The sequence below is a fragment of the Lagenorhynchus albirostris genome, chromosome 3, assembly GCF_949774975.1.
Source record: "Lagenorhynchus albirostris chromosome 3, mLagAlb1.1, whole genome shotgun sequence".
Classification (NCBI taxonomy): domain Eukaryota; kingdom Metazoa; phylum Chordata; class Mammalia; order Artiodactyla; family Delphinidae; genus Lagenorhynchus; species Lagenorhynchus albirostris.
The window spans coordinates 160,526,972-160,545,907 of record NC_083097.1 but is presented as its reverse complement, the minus strand read 5'-3'; the positions used below and the strand labels follow the sequence as shown (position 1 = coordinate 160,545,907).

At 52.2% G+C, this 18,936-nt stretch overlaps 1 protein-coding gene across 10 annotated transcripts in view; it reads right to left on the bottom strand.

Moving 5' to 3' along the window:
- Nucleotides 1-18,936, bottom strand: part of GATAD2A (GATA zinc finger domain containing 2A) — a 98,393-nt gene that overhangs the window by 11,144 nt on the left and 68,313 nt on the right. For all 10 annotated transcript variants that reach the window (XM_060144874.1, XM_060144872.1, XM_060144879.1 and 7 more), the window contains 3 exons: nucleotides 2,461-2,593; nucleotides 2,227-2,358; nucleotides 293-382 (listed from right to left, as the gene is read on the bottom strand). In XM_060144874.1, the coding sequence (XP_060000857.1) occupies nucleotides 293-382; nucleotides 2,227-2,358; nucleotides 2,461-2,593 (355 nt within the window). The remainder of the gene's footprint in view (nucleotides 1-292; nucleotides 383-2,226; nucleotides 2,359-2,460; nucleotides 2,594-18,936) is intronic.

Below are 18,936 nucleotides of genomic sequence, written 5' to 3'. Positions count from 1 at the left end.
GCCCCACTGGGCCCTCCAACTGCCCTCAGAGAGTCAGGCAGAAGGGAGCCCAGTCTGCCTAGAACCTTGGTCCTCTCTCCAGTCTCTCTAGGGGTGGTCATGGGAGGGGCCCTCCGAGAGTCTGTGTGATTTGTTTATGATGTCAACAGGGGCCTGGGTTGGGTATGGGAACACAAGCATGTTTTATTTTTTTGGGCTCCCACCAGACGGCCTCTAATCAGAAGAAACGAGCGGGCTTTTGCAGAAACTGGATCAGGGCTGCTCAGGAGCATGACGCAGAGGGAACACTGACCTGAAGTGATGGCTTGCCGGAAGGAATGTTCTGGGTGCCCCGTACAAGCGGGGGAGGGGTGGTCACAGAGCTCCCAGTGGAGCCTGCGGGCTGCAAGAGAGCAGGACATGCAGGAGATGAGAGGGCCACCAACCCTGCTCCTCCCACACGTAATTCTGACAGAAGAGCACTGCTTTTCTTCCTCTTCAAAAGGCATCAGGCTCTCAAACGTTCTGCTTCCCGCCTGCCACGTTCCTTGCAGCAGGAACTGACATGTTTGAAACAGATAAAGGGGATTTCCCTGGTGGTCCAGTGGTTAAGACTCCAGGCTCCCAATGCAGGGGGCCCAGGTTTGATTCCTGGTCAGGGAACAAGATCTCGCATGCCGCACCTAAGAGCCCACATGCCACAACGAAGATCCCGCGTGCCACAACTAAGACCCAGCACAGCCAGATAGACAGATAGATAGGTAGGTAGGTAGGTAGGTAGATAGATAAATAAATAAAAATAAACAAACAAAGGACAGATTTTCCAGCACCCTTTACCCCCCCACCCTGGGGGTGCTTGGCATCACTGTGGTTCAGGTGCCATCTCTGCCCTTCAGGGGACAAAAAAGGCTGGTGGTGGAGGCTGAGGTGAAGGACCCCAGGCTTAGGTTAATCCCAACCCTAGTGAGAAAATGTTGGGTCCAGGCACTTTATTCTTTTTTTCAAAAAAGATTTATTTATTTATTTTTGGCTGCATTGGGTCTTAGCTGCGGCACGCAGGATCTTCGTTGGCGGGACCTTTCATTATGGCCCGGGGGCTTCTCTCTAGTTGTGGCATGTAGGTTTTCTCTTCTCTAGTTGTGGCACATGGGGTCCAGAGCGCGTGCGCTCTGTGGTTCGCAGCATGCAGGGTTGAGGCACGCGAGCTCAGTAGTTGTGGTGCACGGGCCTAGTTGTCCCGCTGCATGTGGGATCTTAGTTCCCTGACTAGGGATCAAACCCATGTCCCCTGCATTGCAAGGAGGATTCTTCACCACTGGACTACTGGGGAAGTCCCCAGGCACTTCTTAAAGTCACATATTCCACCAGAGAAGGGACACTGACAGACTTGGTTCACATCATCAATTCTTAAGCAATCAACAAGGAAACAAGTAATGAGCAGGCTCTGTCCATCGGGATATTAACAGATGGCAGGCTTGGTCCACTTGTTTACCAGGTGGGGGTGGGGGCTCAAGCAAATCCCCAAGTCAGACCAGTGAGCGTCCCCCTGTCCTGCTCCCTTAAGGGGACACATGTTCTACACACTGTACTGCCTGAAGTGCATTTACTTTCTGGTTCACTAAGAGAGTGGTTAGAATATAAGGAAGGGTAGTTTTGTCACAGACCAGGAACCTTCCCAGAATGAGACACCAAAAAAGGACAAAACAAACTTGACCTTGCCTTACATGGTAAGGTGCATTTAGAAGCAGCACAAGGAGCCTGAGGCATCAGGGGAGGTTAACAGGAGTAGAAGCTCTGGGGCCGGGCTATGGTGCACCCTGTGGCATTCAGCAATCTGTCCACAAAACCACAGCGGCCCCTGCTGGCCAGAACATTCATCCACAGGGCAGAAGGCCTTTCTGAAAAGGGTCTGAGACAGAGCTAGCTGTGCTTCCAGCATGGTCAAAGATGCCTGCTCTCCATTTCCTTGATGGAGTCTACAGGGAATGAGGTTTACATACTCAGATCCAGAACATACTAGACCAAAACGTACTCTGATATCCTCTAAGCTAAATCCAAAACATGAACTTGAGTCTGCAAATTTCCAATTCAGACCCTGTTCCTATGCCCCTAAGGAAACCTGACCCCTCATGACCAGTCTTTCTGGCTCCTGGGGCAGCAGTGGGCCAAGGAAATGACCATGGCTTTCTGTCCCTGGTTCTAAACGACTCTCACTGACCACTGAGGAGGGAACAGACGCGCACATACCTTCTGGGTGGTAGTTTCCTTTTGTATTTGACTCTGCCGCAACTTTTTCAATAAAACGAGTTTTGCTTCTTCTAATCTTAACTCTTCTTTTAGTTGCTTAATCATCCTTTCTCGTTCTTCAGGACTGCTTTTCTACAAGGGCAAGAGAACAAGGGTTGAGGGGGAGAGCTGGGGGCCGGCGAACACAGGCTGTTCCACTGCGAGATGGTTCCCCAGCATGGGGACAAGGCTCACCATGAGGGCCTCAGTGCTGGTCTCCTTCAAGGCATCCTCGGTCAGCCCATTCACCCTCGGGCTTGCAGGCTGCTCGTTGTCAGAGAGTACGATCACGTCGGGCGAAGGGGCTCTCCTCTCGGACTTCATGTCACTGTGGAACAGGAACAGTCACAGGTTACTACCAGAGCGTCCCGACTGCGCTGGACGGCGTCCCCTAGAGCCCCACCCCCACACCCCGCAGATGCCTGGATTCAGACGCAGACACAACAAGGTGGCAGCAAGCAGGGCTGCCTCACCAGACCTCCCCACCACCTGCCCACCCAGGCTGCCTTCTCTCACCGCACTCACCACGGGGCACTCAAATCTGCCAGTTTGCGGCTGAGCCCTTCAAAAGCCGGGACTGTTCTTGGTAACCACTTCTGTGTCCCCCGGGCTGAGGATGCCTACGTGTCTGAAGGTGACACCGTCATTTTGAAAAACACCACGGCTCCTATCTCTACCATGTAGCTCAGTACTGAATAAAAATACTGGGTCCTGAATCTTGGGCCTCTTGCTAGGGCTCCTACCTGCCCGTGTTGGAAGCCACCTGATGGGGCGTCCAGCTCCCACGCAAATCAGCCTTTCTTTGCTAAACCCAGACTCGCTAACAGCCCTCACGCCCGTCCCAGGAGACAGAGGGGCTGATGCACATGTTGCCGGCCTACATTCTAGCTCCCCAGCATGGGGTGCCACCACCTCACAAGGTGGCCAAGGCTGCCTGCTAGATAGTCCTTCCTGGGCTACACGTGGCCTCTTCACCCTGCCAGTGGCAATGTGGCAGTAGTGGCTGCATGTTTTGAAACCGACTGGAACATGGAACATTTTCTCTCACAGATCTGGGTACTTTCCACCCACCTGATCCACTCACAAACTAGTTCCCAGCCACCTCTGCCCATTACCCTCTGCCCTCTTACGCCAACCCTACCAGCCAAGTCCCCTAGGACATATATGCACATCTAGTGATGCTGGACTTCTGCTCTGGCATTGCTGACCCCACACATAAGGACCAACAGGTCCCAGAGACGGTGCTTAGTCCCGAACCAAGCAGCTCTGTTTGCTGAGGGCACAACATAAACTTTCCCTTGAGATATGGCCTCAGCATTTGTGTCGAAGGAATCAAATCCTTCTATCAGCAGGAAAACCAGCCAAGGACTGAATGTGTCCACTAGGTGGCACTGTGGCCCAAAGAACAAACTCGATGAAGTTAACTGGGAGTAACACCTCAAAGTTGTCCCATTCCTTCCGGCTGAGCGGGGACAGAGTTATAGATGGAGGACTGATGTTTTAACAGCCCACTCAACTGCCCTTTCGATTCCCAGAGTGAGCTGTGTCTTCAGGGAAGGATGGGCACAGAGGACCAGATACTGCATTCCCTAACTCCCGTAGCCCCTCAACCCGCAGTGTGCTTCCCCAGGCCCCTCCTAGAGCAGCATGGCTGCTGCACCTCAACAATCCCAGACCTGACCTGATTTAACCAGCACAGCTGCTGGATGGTCTTCCAGAAAAGAGACCAGGAGAGTGAACAAAAAAAGGCTTCCATTTCAAGGTATAGAATCCCCTCACTGTGGTTAGCAGCCCACGTTCTCAAGTCCAGAAATTGGCTGGCTGTCTATAAAGTAACCCGGGATGTCTCACTAGAGCCTCATCAAACTAAAAACCAACGCAATTCGGGAACCACCACACTTTCAAGTCTCCGTGTCTCCCTGCTGACTGCCAACTCTGCCCAAAATCAATTTTAAAGATGACCTCGGGGGACTTCCCTGGTGGCGCAGTGGTTAAGAATCAGCCTGCCAATGCAGGGGACACGGGTTCGAGCCCCGGTCCGGCAAGTTCCCACGTGCCGCGGAGCAACTAAGCCCCAGAGAAAGCCCGCGCACAGCAACGAAGACCCGATGCAGCCAAAAATATTAAAAAAAAAAAAGACCTCGGGGCTCCAATTCCGGGTTCTGTGGACACGCACACAGGCACTAAGCAGACACGAGGCTCCAGCACAGGAGTGCAGCCACTGGTCCCAGCCCAGGTGGGTTCCCAGGCAGCTGGCTACACACGGGCAGAGGAGCAGCCCAGGCAGAACCACATCTGGAGTTACAAACTACAGGCGTTTCCTGAGCAAGAGCGCTCTGAGACAACGGTAACTTGCAGGGATTTATCACTTTTTATCACCTCAATGAGGATGTGCACGCCTTCCAAAGGTGAGATGTCTAATAAAGCTCAAATTTGCCTGAGGGAAGAGGGTAGGGTTAGGGACTGGGACTATGTTGAAGCTGAAGCTCCCTGAGATGGCCACTCTGATCACAGCACTCCCAGGTCCCATCTTGGACTGAGACTAATCAATAACTCGTCCAAGAGATGACATCACCTCCCATCAATGATCACTCAGCATCCCAGCAGCCAGCAGGGAGTGAACTTCCTGTATGCTAATCAGGCCACCAAAAAGTCATGTGACAAAGGCATTTCCCTCTTTGGTCATGTGACCCTTTAACTGTGCCTTCCAACGTGAAAACCATGGCAACAGCCAGTTCTAACCAGTTTGTGACACGCAGCCTTCATTTTGAGAAGTGAGGTAGGGTTCAGGTGCTGTCAGGAAATGGAGGCGCCAGCTCACCCTGGGGCTGCCAGGCTGCAGGCATTTCCTGTGTGGTGCCGGCCCGTTCGATTGTTACAGGGACCTGAGTCACCTCTTCCAAACACAGAAGGGTCACCAGCCCCGCTAATTTCCAAGATGAAAAACTTTCCTAAGTTCAATTTTAAAGCAAAGGTGCTTCAAGGCTCTCATTACTTTCCCAGAGGGTTCTTTTAATTCAGGGAAAAGAACACGCATTTGACAAAGGCTCAAAATTATTGTGGGCATTCTTTTTTTAAAACGTATTTTAAATTATAAAACCATTTAGGCCAGGAGAACAAAGCAGAGGAAATCTAGCCGAACATGCCAGGGGAACAGTTGTAGTGGCCAGGTGTACTGCCTCAATCCAGGGCAGCTGCCTGGGCACCAAGTTTATTTAGAAGCTATATGATTTCAGGGCAAATTCATTAAGCCTATCCTGCCCATCTTGGGAACCCTTATATAAAATATTATGATCCGGGGACCCCCCTGGTGGTCCAGTGGCTAAGACTCCACGCTACCAATGCAGGGGGGCCAGGTTCAATCCCTGGTTAGGGAACTAGATCCCACATGCTGCAACTAAAGATCCCACATGCTGCAACTAAAGATCCCACATGCTGCAACTGAGACCTGGCTCAGCCAAATTAAAAAAAATTATGATCAGAAGAGATTTTACATGACCGACAAAAATCCCTGGAAGCAGGCTAGGCTGTTAGCAAAAATGGTCTCACTACCTCCTCCCCTGTATACCGGCCGTGGCTAAACAGAGTTCTGTTACCTGCCCAGAACTTTCACCAAGTTTCCTAAAGGGAAGGCAGGGATTATAAACTTAACTCATGACAAGATCCCTCCATTCACAGCACCAGACTACCATCCCAGCTGCTAACCAATTAGTGGTCAGTGTGAGGTTAATATTTACTGTCTCACTGGCCTGTGCCAGGGGAAGCAGTCTCAAGGGAATGCAGCTCTGACCTTTGCTGTTCTCAATATGGGCCTGCCTGATGTCTGGGGAAGGCACACTTGATCCACACTCATTCATTTACTCACTCACTCCAATTTGCTGAAAGCCAACCTAAGAAGCAGGTGCTTTGTCAGGTAGTGGGGAGAAACCCCTGGATAAAAGCAGTTCCATCCTTAGGGTCGACCAGGATGGGCAGACACAAAACCAGGAGGGGGAGGGGCAGATGGGAGTGGACCACCACCTGCCTCAGCCCACTGAGCAGCAGAGCAGCTTCACCAAGGCACGTTACTACCCCAGACCTGCTTGATCAAAGCCTGCACTTTTATAAGATCCCTAAGATGCCTGCACACACTAGGGAAGCCGGGGACGAGGGTGGGCCAAATGAGGCCTGGGGACAACAAACTGCTCCTCAGGGCTAACCCAGGGAAGACAAGCAGCGCTGGTGGCCAACTACTCCCTGATAGAACCCTCCCTCTTCCCCTCATCTTTTGGGCCTGGCTGGGCAGGGAGGGGCAGGTGGTTGCTGTTTGCTGGGTATGGCAGGTGCAGGGGAGAGGCTCTTCCAGACCCAGCACCAGTTTCAGCAAACATTAGTCTTGGCCCCACCAGACCCTCCCCCAGGGCATTCCTCCCTCTAGAGCCCATTAGGCCCTCCCAGGCCCACAGCCTCTCCAGCCCTCAGCCCCTGAACTCCAAGTTGCTGCTCACATGTACGTCCTGTCGTGAGCTCCTCCCACCCTCACCACCATCCCCTCCAAGGAATGTTCCTCCGTCATATTTCTCATCTCCCTTGTGAGGCCCAATTCACACTTCAAGATGCGCTTCAAACCACCTGTGCCCTCAGAAAAGGCCCCGGCTGGCCAAGCCCCGCCCTGGGACCGTGGTCAGCACTACCCCACTGTGCTCACGGGACCCGCCCCCGCAACAGCGTGCATGTCTGGGGCAGCCTTCTTCGCCCTGCCTCTAACTGTCCATCTTGGAGGCAGGGAGCTTAGGGCAAAACTCTGGGAGCTTCCACTCAAGGGCAGCACAAGCCTGAGCAGAGGCACTCCCCTGACAGAGACCAGCTCACTTACCCTCACCTCAGCAAACTATCCAAGAAAGTGCCTTGCCCTCCTACAAGGTGCCATTATGGCAGCCCTGCGCTGGCTCAGTTCACCCTCCCACAGCCTCCCAGGGTAATGCTGTCATTGCGCATTTGATAGGCGGGTTCCCCCACCCAGGGCTGGGGCCAGAGGTCACCACAGGCATAGCAGCCAGGGAGCCATGGTCCCACCTGGAGCCCTCTCCACAATGCTGGGGCCCTACAGCTCCCAGTGAGGGCCAGGATGCTCCTAAGGTGGCCCGACAAGCAAAGGGCTTCCCACCTCCCCAGAGCCAGAGGGACAGGACCCTCCTCCTAGTGCCATGCTGGGTGGTGGACAGGCCACAGGGCTTCCTCCCAGAGCAGGCACTGTGCACCAAGCCTACACACACTGAGGGGAGGGGGAGAGTCACACCCTTACAAAACCTCTCACTTGGTTCTGCCTCTTGCAAGTGAGAAGCCCAGGGTAGGACACTTCCCCCTCTGTGCCCCCTACAAGGATGGGGACAGTAATTCCTGCCCCACTGGGTGGGGTTTACTGCGTGAGGTGAGACCTCAGTGCCAAGGAGGCTCGGATGCCGTAGGAGGCCATCAGGGCAGTTCAGGCCCCAACCTCTCCTGAGGCAGTAAGGGGCTGCTTGTTGTGAAGGTCAACTCGGCACACAGCAGTCAATTGGGTAACACATGAATATTCTCAAACCCGGTGAAGACAGAGATTGGGCCTGCTCTGTGGGTGCTCAGATGACACAGCTGGTGTGCACCTACCTCCTCCTCTTCCCTGCACCTGGTTCCAGGATGGGGCCTATGAGTTCACAAGGAATCTGCAATGCCTGTAGACTGACCGATCACCTCGCACATGTGAGCAGCTCTTTCCACACGCACACAGATGCTGCACTGGTAAAGGATGTGCAAACTCACTTAAAAGGATTTCTGGGGCTTCCCTGGTGGCGCAGTGGTTGAGAGTCTGCCTGCCAATGCGGGGAACACGGGTTTGTGCCCCGGTCCGGGAGGATCCCACATGCCGCGGAGCGGCTGGGCCCGTAAGCCATGGCCGCTGAGCCTGCGCGTCCAGAGCCTGTGCTCCGCGGTGGGAGAGGACACAGCAGTGAGAGGCCCGCGTGCCGCAAAAAAAAAAAAAAAAAAAAAAAGGATTTCTGAATTCTGTGTCATTATGTCTTGTCAAGCACTAGGCCCTGGAAGTCCAACTCCTAACCTATGAGTCCAGGACTCTGGTGGATGTTAAGGAGGAGTCCTAATACACCTGGTTGACAAAACCCTGTACACAGGACCACTGCACTACACCCTTGCGAGGCCATCCATTCAGTCCTGAAGAGCACCGTGGAGGTAGCTCATTCCAAGTGATCCATGCCTCCCCATGCTCACGTCCTCGTGTCCGGTCCTATCCCCAGGATCTGGGTTAGTTCTGTGGCTCACTCTCTGAGGCCAGGAGTGAGGAACATAGAGGAAGCAACGATGCAAGCTTTTGAAGCAAGGTCACAGCCTCAAAAGCTTGTGCTTGTGACTTCCCTGGTGGCACAGTGGTTAAGAATCCGCCTGCCAGTGCAGGGGACACAGGTTCAAGCCCTGGTCCGGGAAGGTCCTGCATGCCGCGGAGCAACTAAGCCCGTGCGCCGCAACTACTGAGCCTGCGCTCTAGAGCCCGCGAGCCACAACTGCTGAGCCCGCACACCTAGAGCCTGTGCTCCGCAACAAGAGAAGCCACTGCAATGAGAAGCCTGCTCACCACAACGAAGAGTAGCCCCCCTGCTCACCGCAGCTAGAGAAAGCCCGCGCGCAGCAACAAAGACCCAACGCAGCCAAAAATAAATAAATAAATAAAAACTAATTAATTAAAAAATAATAATTAAAAAAAAAGCTTGTGCTTGGGCCCTTGGAACATTTGCTCTGAGAGACCACCCCAGAGTAGGATGCCAAACTAGCTGCTTGCAAAGAGGGTCACAGACACAGACACAGAGATGGGCCCAGCCATCCTACATGAGTAACCAAGCCACTGGGGACACCCAATCCAGCTGACGTGGGACTACAAAGATGAGAACCCAAGAAGCTGCACCCAGCTGGAACCCGCAGACCTGACAGATGATGCTACACCAATACAGTTACTTTAAACCACTAAACTAATGGGGCCGGCAGCCCAGCTCTGCCCCCAGCGAGCTGGCCTACGCCACTATAATGCCATGGCCTCCCTCAGACTCAACAAGGCCACCTACTCTAGACACTACAGTACCCTGGGAGAGAGAAGGTGGGAAAGAAAAGGTTTACTCAAGTAACCATTCCTGCTGAACCTCAAATCCCCCCAAAAGGACCAGCAGTACTTCTCTGCACACAGAGGCTGCCCGGGGCAGATGCAGACTTGGGAAGGGATTGGAGTGTAGCTCTAGGGCTGCCCAGCAGGAGCACAGGGCTGCCCAACAAAGAAAAGGGGGTGTATATACAGAAGGTCCCACAGGAGAGGAGGGGGCCATCCTCAGGTCTGGGAGCCACTACCAGCGGCTTCAGGCACTACCGGGAGTGGTGTCTGAGTCAACGCTGGAAAGCAATTCCATGTACTTAATCCAATGAGCACTCCCATTCCAGAAATACTTCTAGAAACGTCCTAAAGAGAGAAAAATACGACGTTTATCACCAGTTCCCAGGTTAGTCCTACTACCTGGTAACATTTCACTGACAGTTCCCAGTTGCATATTGGGCATCTCCGCAGACACACACCACTGGGATCTTTCACAGCCGTTTGGGCATGGGAGCTGCTCACTGGGACCCCATGACACCCCACCCTCCTTTCCCAAGGGGCCCCATCCATTCAGACACACCCGATGTGATTAGAAAGGGAACCGCTGCATGCAGACACAGGTGCGCCCCAAAGCCGAACACTTGCTTGCCCTTGGGGTTGGTAGGCACTGACGGGTGCCTGGTCCCTGCCGCGCCCCCCAGAGCCCACCTGCTTCCCGCCAGCCCCAGCCCCTCAGCTCCCTCGGCTCCCTGGGCTCCCCTGCGCAATTCCCCCAATTCTCCCTCGACTCCCTTCTTGGCATCCATTACCACTTCTCCCAGCACTGTAACTTGACACCCTGTTGGCTGGGATGTCAAGACAAAAGCCCAGAGCCTGCTTTGTGGGGGCCAGGAAGTCAGAATACATTTTGCTTCTAGGCCACAGAGGCCATGGAGGTGAGCAGCTGGGACAGGATTTTTGAAACCCAGCCATAATTCTTCCTGGAGACTCCAGGTCCGGCTATCTCTCTGGGACTCCATTATGGCCCACCCTGCCATGGCAACAGCCGAACATCTCGGAAGAAAGGAAGAGAGCAAGTGTGACCAGGGTCTGGTCCCGAGAGCCCATCCCCCAACCAGGGCCCCCAGCACAGAGGCGGGCAGTCCCAGGGCAGAGGCAGCTGCAGTGGAAGAGCACTGTGCCATCAGCAAGGCCAGGAGGCATCCAGCCTGTCCTGCTGGGGATCCTTCTAGGAACACAGGAGCCCCCAGAAGTCACACAGCCTGGCTAGGGAGACCCAGAGGACCTCACTGGGACTGGAAGCAGGGATAGGGGCCAGTTTTGGGGGCATGCAGAGTCGATGGAGAAACATGCCAAGAATGGGCAGAAGGGAGTGTTCCCTGGGCCAGCAACTGGCAGTGGCCCCACAAAAAGACCCTGACATCAAATGGCAATGGGACAGCCTGCAGGGCCAGCACCCACCCAAGGAGGTCACTGCAGCATGACCCTGCCAGCAGGCAACATGTTCCAGTCGGGTCACCACCAGGAAGGTTAAATCCGATTCAGCACACTCTCTGCTCAGAAATTTGGAAAGGGGCACTTATTAGAAATGACCACATAGTCAGAACTGAAATGCTGACTTATGTCAGATTTGGGAAAATCACCCAGGACATTTGCTGACCCTTTTTGATGGCCATCCCTGTGCCAACCACCAAGATGCATGCTTCCATGTGATCGTCTCAACTGCTCAACTGTCACCCACATCACCCACATCCACAGGTGTGGAAAGAGTCTTAAGAGAGTGATTTCCTGAGGTCACACACCCATGGCCTGCGGATAACCTGGGCCCACAGCAGGCCCAGCCTCCTATGGACCTCTGGCAGGCCTGGTCAACTCTGGCACGCCAAGGTCTGCCAGGTGTACTCCACAGTGCACTGGGACCTGGGCCTCCTGTCCTAGTCAGACCAGCTGGGCACCCATAGCCTGAAGGGGGCTAAATGGCATCCCAAAAAGGAGATGCAGGGCAGGAAAGGGTAGGTCTCACATAACTGTCAGCTGAGGCCTCTAACTCAGGTTATCAAATACCATTTTTGGACTAGGTTAAAAAGGGGGAAATATTTTTATTTATACTTGAAGGATGCTGGATAGCCACCAGCATCTGCATGCCAAGTCTCTGAGGTGATAAAGAGATGACAGTGCGAGGACATGGATGTGGTCCTTGGACTTGACTGGGAAACAACTCTTACTACACATGGACTGCTACCTGCTTGAGGAAGCTGCGTGGGGTTTCAGCACTCGGGAATCCAGGCTTCCAAAGGGCCTGGGCCTGGGGAATTAAGGTAAAAGGAGTGTGGGACCCCTCTGCTGGTCACAGCACTATCGCTAGCATCGCCTCTTTGCTCTGTCACCGTACCCGCATGCCAGGCCAACGTTCCTCCAGGGAGAAACTCAGGAGCACGCTGCAGCACGGAGGGACTCCCTACACCAGATGAACCCAAACACACCTCCTGGGATGCCAGCTTCCTCACCGACTCACAGCAAGTCAGCTGTGTGCAGATGAAACCTCACTCGAGAAACAAACACTGTTTTCCAGCTTGCAATGACCACAAACTCTTGTGATAAATAGAAAGTGCTCTATTTGCCTGGAACTTTCTTGCCCCCTCTTAAATATCTGTGTTTCAAACTGCTGGGTCCTGCCCCTCCACGCCCTGGCAAATCCCAGGGGATGTCCTCCCAGCACGGCTCAGGTGTCCCCCACCCACCCCACCTGACCTGCCCCAGCTGCTCTAAGCAAAGCAGCTGTGAGACTCCGCCCAGGTCAGCCATGAGGACTCTGGGGGGCTGGGCACTCGTCAGTGGCTCCTGGGACCTGGCCCAGTCACCAAACCTCAAAGAGCTTCAGTTTCTTCATCTGCAGAATGGGATGTCACTGACCATGAGAGGATGCTGTGAATGGTAAAGGGCACAGAAAGTGCATCTAGTCAACGGATGATGACCCCACCTCTCTTCCCCATCCTTGCAGAACATAGTAATGTGCACACTCAGGGCAGCCCCCATCACCTTTTCTGCTATAATTTAGCTCTGAATTGATTCATCTGGCCACTTTCCCTGCAATCCGAGGTCTCTAGGGACAAGATCCCAGGCTGAGGGCTTCTCTTCCTCTCACTGTCTGACCCCATCAGGCCATTAACCACTGTCCTGCCTGAGTGTGAGCTCAGAGTCCTGCCAGGGATCCTTGCTTGTGCCCACTGTGGACAGCCTGCCTGCGGTCCTCCCAGAGTGGTCCTCAGGACCCCTTCAGGGGCTCTGCCAGGCTGTTGTAACATCAAGATGACATTTGCCTTTTTCACCAAGTCAGGAGAGCTGCACCAAACTGTGCCAAGACTCACAGTGTCATCACGCTGTAGGCAACGCCCTGCATGAAGTACAAGCTATTGATTTTATTAAAACTCAAGCATTTGAGAACATGTCTTTTTAATATTCTGTGACAAGATAAAGCACTCCTGTTGCATACAGAAGCAGAACAGATATGCAGGAAAAAAATCACACGTTTGAGCGTTCATGATGGTTGAAGGAAGGTCGGACAGACATGCTGTGGTTATTCAGACTTGGGTGTCTGGCACACACTTTCCCCAAAATGGTCAAAGCAAAGCCTGTTCACTTCAAGGAAAACAACCGATAATATGTCACTAATGATAATGTCTGAGCTTCCAACAAGCAAAATGTAGAATTTTGGAAAATTTGTGAGCCCAAGAGCTTCCCAACAGATCGGATAATTAACTAATCTGATTCCGCGATACTGTAAAATGAAATATATCAGTATTTGAAAGATCTCTGTAACTCAGTAAACTAATATTTTCTAATGTTCGATGGTATTACAAACTCAAACATGAGTAAAAGATCATTCAGGGAGAGAAAAAACAAATCTAGGCAGAAGAACCCAAAATAATTTGTGTAGACGCTCCACTCTCAAGGTGGAGCATGACTCCGCATCCCTTTCATTAGGTGTGAGCTGACTTCCTTCCAAAGGGCACAGCACGGAAAGGGAGAAGGAAAGTAACTTTACAGTGAAGACACCTGACATACACCCAGGTGATCAAGGTGTGACAAGTCACACTGATGGCACGTGCCCTGGACACATGTGTGATGAGAAGGGCACTTCCCCTCTGAGGTCCTCCTCTCCAAAACCCAGTCCAACCATGAGAAAAACACCAGACAATTCCAACTGAGGGCCATTCTACAGAACACCTAACTCCAAACCGTCAAGGTCGTCAAAACCAAGAAAGTCTGAGAAACTGTCTCAGCCCAGAGAAGCCTAGAGACATAACGACAAAATGTCATGTGGGATCCTGGAACAGAAAAGGTATGTAAAAAAACAGGAAATCTGAATAGACAATATAGACTTTGGTTAATAGTAATTACTCGTGACAAATGTTCCACAGTAATCTGTTAACAATGAGGGAGACTGGGAAAGGGTGTGCAGGAACGATCTTTGCAAACTTTCTGTAAATCTAAAACAATCCTAAAATTTTTTTTTAAATTCTTCTGTTCAGGGACTTCCCTGGTGGCGCAGTGGTTAAGAGTCTGCCTGCCAATGCAGGGGACACGGGGTTGAGCCCTGGTCCGGGAAGATCCCACAGCCACGGAGTAACTAAGCCCGCCACAACCACTGGGCCTGAACTCTAGAGCCCACCAGCCAACTACTGAGCCTGTGTGCCACAACTACTGAAACCCGCACACCTAGAGCCCGTGCTCCACAACGAGAAGTCACCGCAGTGAGAAGCCCGCGCACTTCAACAAAGAGTAGCCCCCGCTCGCCGCAACTAGAGAAAGCCCGCGTGCAGCAATGAAGACCCAATGCAGCCAAAGATAAATTAATTAATTAAAATAAAGTTAAAATGATACTTAAAAAAAAACTGTTCTGTTCAAGGTGCAAGAGAGACTGACAGATTTTAATGTAACTGAGTACAAAAACTTCACTGATAATCGAGGTTTCAGAGTCTACAGTGCAACTAACCGTTAGGAATGGCCACTCTGTGTTTTGGTGTCGTATTAAAGGAAGAAACACACAATTATCCAAGACTAACCAAATACTCCTCCCTGCTCAAACTGCTTCTCTGTGTCAGGCTGGATTTTCTTCACATGCTTCATCCCTAAAAACTTATCACAAGAGACTGGATGAAGAAGCAGATATGAGAATCCAGCTGTCTACTTATTAAAGAGATCTGCAAAACAGTTATTTTTTTTATAAGCAATGTTCTTTATGCTAACATGTAATGGGTTTATTATCGTCATCTTTAACTAAATAAGCTATTTTCAGATTTTCTAACACAGTAAATGTCAACATATTTTCCACACGACCAAAGGTTCTCTGGGGTCCAGAGATGGAAAAGGGGCTGCACCAGTGCTTTCAGCAAAGGGTTTCCTGTCCCCATCACAGATGCCAGTCTGAGCAGAGGTTCCCAAGTGCAGTCCTCCTGACATACCGCAATCCACGTGGTTTTTTCATGCTGCCAAAGTTGAGTTTTGAAAAGCAAGACGTACTAAAAATTTAATAGGACTCACCACACATATACGCCGTAATTTCCCTATAAAACCTATTCAATTATAAGACAACAAAATTTGGTAACCCTGTTCCTGTGGCCTTAAAAAGCGGCAACTGTACAGGCCCCACAGTTACCCAGTTCACAGAGAACTTGCCACTGCCCAGGGCAGCTTGGACACCCTGCATATGCAGATGGGCAGGCCAAGCACAGACTTCCCATAGAGGCAGGTCAGGCACCCCAGGCCCCAACGCCAGGAAACTATCCTGCATCTCACGCCCCACTCCCCCCTTATGCCGCACTGCAGGCAAAGGCATCTCCTCCCTCCTCCAGCATGTCTACCTCTGTTCTCACATGCAGGCATCCAGCAAACTTCCAAGCTCCACCCACATCCAGAGCATCAACTCTCCCTGCTCCAGAGGGTGGTCCATGGGCTGCATTTCCCAGCCTGACATCCGGCTCTGCTCCCACCGCCATGGGTCTTCTCAGGCCCTGACTCCAGGCAAACACAATGGCTCCAGGGAGCTAGCTGGATGCCCGAGCACCCCTATTTCTGGGCCGTGAGCTCCCCAGGACATGCCACCCGGACTGCTCTTTCCCACAGTGCCCACAGATACCACACGTGCCTGGATTGGTTGTTCTCTTTAAAGCACTGTTGTGTTAAAGCTGCTTTTGAAAGCTATCAAGGGCCTGCTTTAAGGAACTCTGCATGTCACCAGATTTCAGTGCCCCCTAAGACCTGAAGCTTTTCAATGTGATTACATCACAACTATTTTTAAGATTTAAGCTCTAAAAATAAGCACTCTTATGGCTTGGGATTCAAGGAAGGGGACACACAGTAACGTCTGGTATGTCTCCCATCTCTCCACCCATCAGACGCTCCCCACCTCCTTCGCACTCCCTGCCTCCCCCGGGCGGGCCCATCCACAGAGCTGGATCAGCCACAGGGAACTCAGCTCCCCTCTCCCTCATTCTTGGACACCTGTGAGTCCCAAGTCTCCTTTCCATCAGTGCTGTGACAAACCTTACTGGACTATGCCTCACTTCAGAGGAGATGGTGGGCTCCAAGGGTGGGGTGAACTGTCCTGGGCTACACAGGGGTGTGAGTGAAATTGAGCCGTCAGACCCCACATTCTTTTTTTTAACCACCTGCTATCCCCCGCTCCCTTTCAGGCTCACAAATTACAATTCGAGTGCTCATCTTCTTGAGGAAAAAACCCAGAAATCTCTTGCAATCAGGCCAGCTCTCTTTTTCCTCCAGGGCACATTCTGCTAACTGAGAAAATACTCCTCTCCTGGTATAAATCCTGCTTGCCCCACCTGGGGTGACACACGGTATGTGTGGGAAGTGCTGGGTATTCACTCCTGCTTCTACCTGTTCTACAAACAGAGCTCCCTTCATCCTTCTTCTCCACCAGGTTAGGTGGCCATGAGGGACAGGATGGGATCCCTCAGGCCAGCACACTCGCCATCCCCACCCCCAGGGTTGGTTATGGTTCCGGTACACCTGCTCTCCTCATGTCAGAGAAACTGACTGTAAGATAAAAAGCAATGTATATAAAAGCAGAGCCTCCATGGCAGAGGGCTGGCCAGAGACCCTCCCTCATGTACCACTATAGGTAGAATGTTTAAACCCACTACAGCAGTGAGGGCATTGCCTGTCAGCATGTGGCAAAGCACCAGCAGGAATACATGCCATAAGAGGATATCAGAAGCTGCAATTGCAGAATTATACTGAATAATTTCAAAATAAGGAAATGATCTGCTTAATCTGCCAATCTGCTTAACTCACACATGTGTGAAGAGAAGAGTTCCTGACTGTTAAACAAACAAGTGCTTACAGCTACTATCCTGATGACTGTAGACGGTGGCTTGCTGGTTCCTGTCAGGGCAGCCACACAGTAATATCCCCAGAAGGCTGGCACTATCCAGTGAGAAACCATCCCCTCCAAGGCCAGAGGAGGGCGCCGTAAAGGCAACAGGGAAGTGGCAAAACTGTGGAGCTCCTTACCTGTCACCAGGCTGGCTCACAATATGCCCCATGTGAACTAGGTCACTCTAAGAGTTAGAAACAGGGCACCCAGAGTCTGTCACTCTGCCATCCAAAAATAATCTAATGATTTTCAGAAGTACAGGTGAACCCCTCAAAGTACAATTATTACAAACCTGGGATAAGATAACGGCCCAGAATAAAGACAGGTGGACAGAGGAGAACCGGGATGAGGAGCCCCAAGGGAAGGGGAGAGGCAGCGAATGAGGAGATGGAAAGAAGTCACAGAGGTCTGGAGAGGTGGCAGCTGAGGCAGGGGAATCCAGAACGAGGAACCGATTTCTGAAGGAACGTACCTCTCAGTTCAGCTCTTACGTGCTGAAATGCAAGCAGGCTATGGATTTCTAGTTGGAACTGATGGAGCTGCTCCCCAAGGCTGCTTGGCCCCTCCTGGAAGCCGCCAAGCCGCAGACAGAGAACTAGCAAGTGAAAGGCCAGCCCACAACAGGTGCTGGGGAGGGGCTGGGCTCCCCAAGAGCCTCCCACAGAGTGCCAAAGCCCCCCCACACACACACTGAGGGAAGTAATCGTCACACAGAAGGAACAGGCTCCTGGCTGCGTGACTTCCGAAGCTCTCACACTGTGGGGGGGGGGGGCTGTCAATCGCTGGCGACTGTAGGAGGAGCCAGGGTGAGGGCCACAATCACACTCACTCAGGCTGTGAGAGAACCAGAGCCCTTTCCAGAGCCATCACGCCCACAGCTGTGTAACATTCCCCTGAATCACTCAAGGACGCACATTCCAGCAGACAGCTGGCCGGTGGGTCAGGCACAGCTGCAGTGGAGCATGGTGGGGAGAACAGGGTAGGAGGGGGGCTCGCGTCTGCACATCGCCGTGGAGGACCCCCACCCACACCCACGCGGGAAGCTGGCGCAGCAACCATCGCTGGCCTCACCCTCTGTCATGGAAGGGAGAGGGCTGATGGTCACACAAGCAGGCCAGGACCTGGACTCAGACCTCTCTGAAGACTCCATGGCTAAAACTGTAAAGCCTGACAACACCAAGTGAGGATTAAGTTAGCTGGACCTCCACGCCTGTGAAAGTAAAACCACCCAGACATTTTTGGGGAAAGGCATGGCAGTTTCTTTAAAACAGCTCAATACCCACCTACCCTGTGACCCCAGCAATTTGACCCCTAGGTATTTAGCAAGAGAAATGATGATCGATGTCCACGCGAAAGACTTCTACGGGAATGATCACAGCACCCCAAACTGGAGACTGCCCAGTATCGGTGGACAGGCGAGTGGACGACTATGCACATCCACGCGGGAGTCCCTCAGCAAAATGCTGATACACACAACAGAGATGAATCCTAATCACGTGGAGTGAGAGAAGCCAGACCCCACCAAGCACATACTCTATGATTCCATTTCTAGGAAGTTTGAGAAGAGGCAAGATTGGTGGAGAGTGGGAGAATACACCCAATCAGGGAGGGCAGGAAATGTATGTATGGCTCCAGGGCACTTTCTGGGGTGATAAGGTTCTGTACACAGGTGGATACATGTGTGAAAACCGCAGCAGGAGAGGCATACACGGCAGGCACCAGCAGTACTTCCTGGCGGGGCAATGCAACCCCGGGTTTACTGTATCCTTCTTCTCCCAAAGGCCGCTTGTAAAGCATGTCCACCCAAACAAGGACTCTATAACTTACGGAGTCATCTTGGAAACGTTAAGTGATGCACATACCTTTTCATGTGGACTCCATTTCTACACAGAACAGAACAAAACAAGGCCATCCACACAATCCAACATTACAGATGACAGGCGGAAGCACTATCATGTTACTTTCAGGTTCATTTTCACTTTGGAAGAGGACTCAGGCATTAACATGGGTGTGGATGACATGCCCCACACACCACACTCACCACTGTGGGTGGCCAAGCCCTGTCTTAAGAGCAAATGATCTGCCATTGAGAATCCTCACTTCTATACAGAGTGTCGCCCTCCACTACCAAAGTCCGAAAAGAAAGATGGGGCAGTGATTCTGT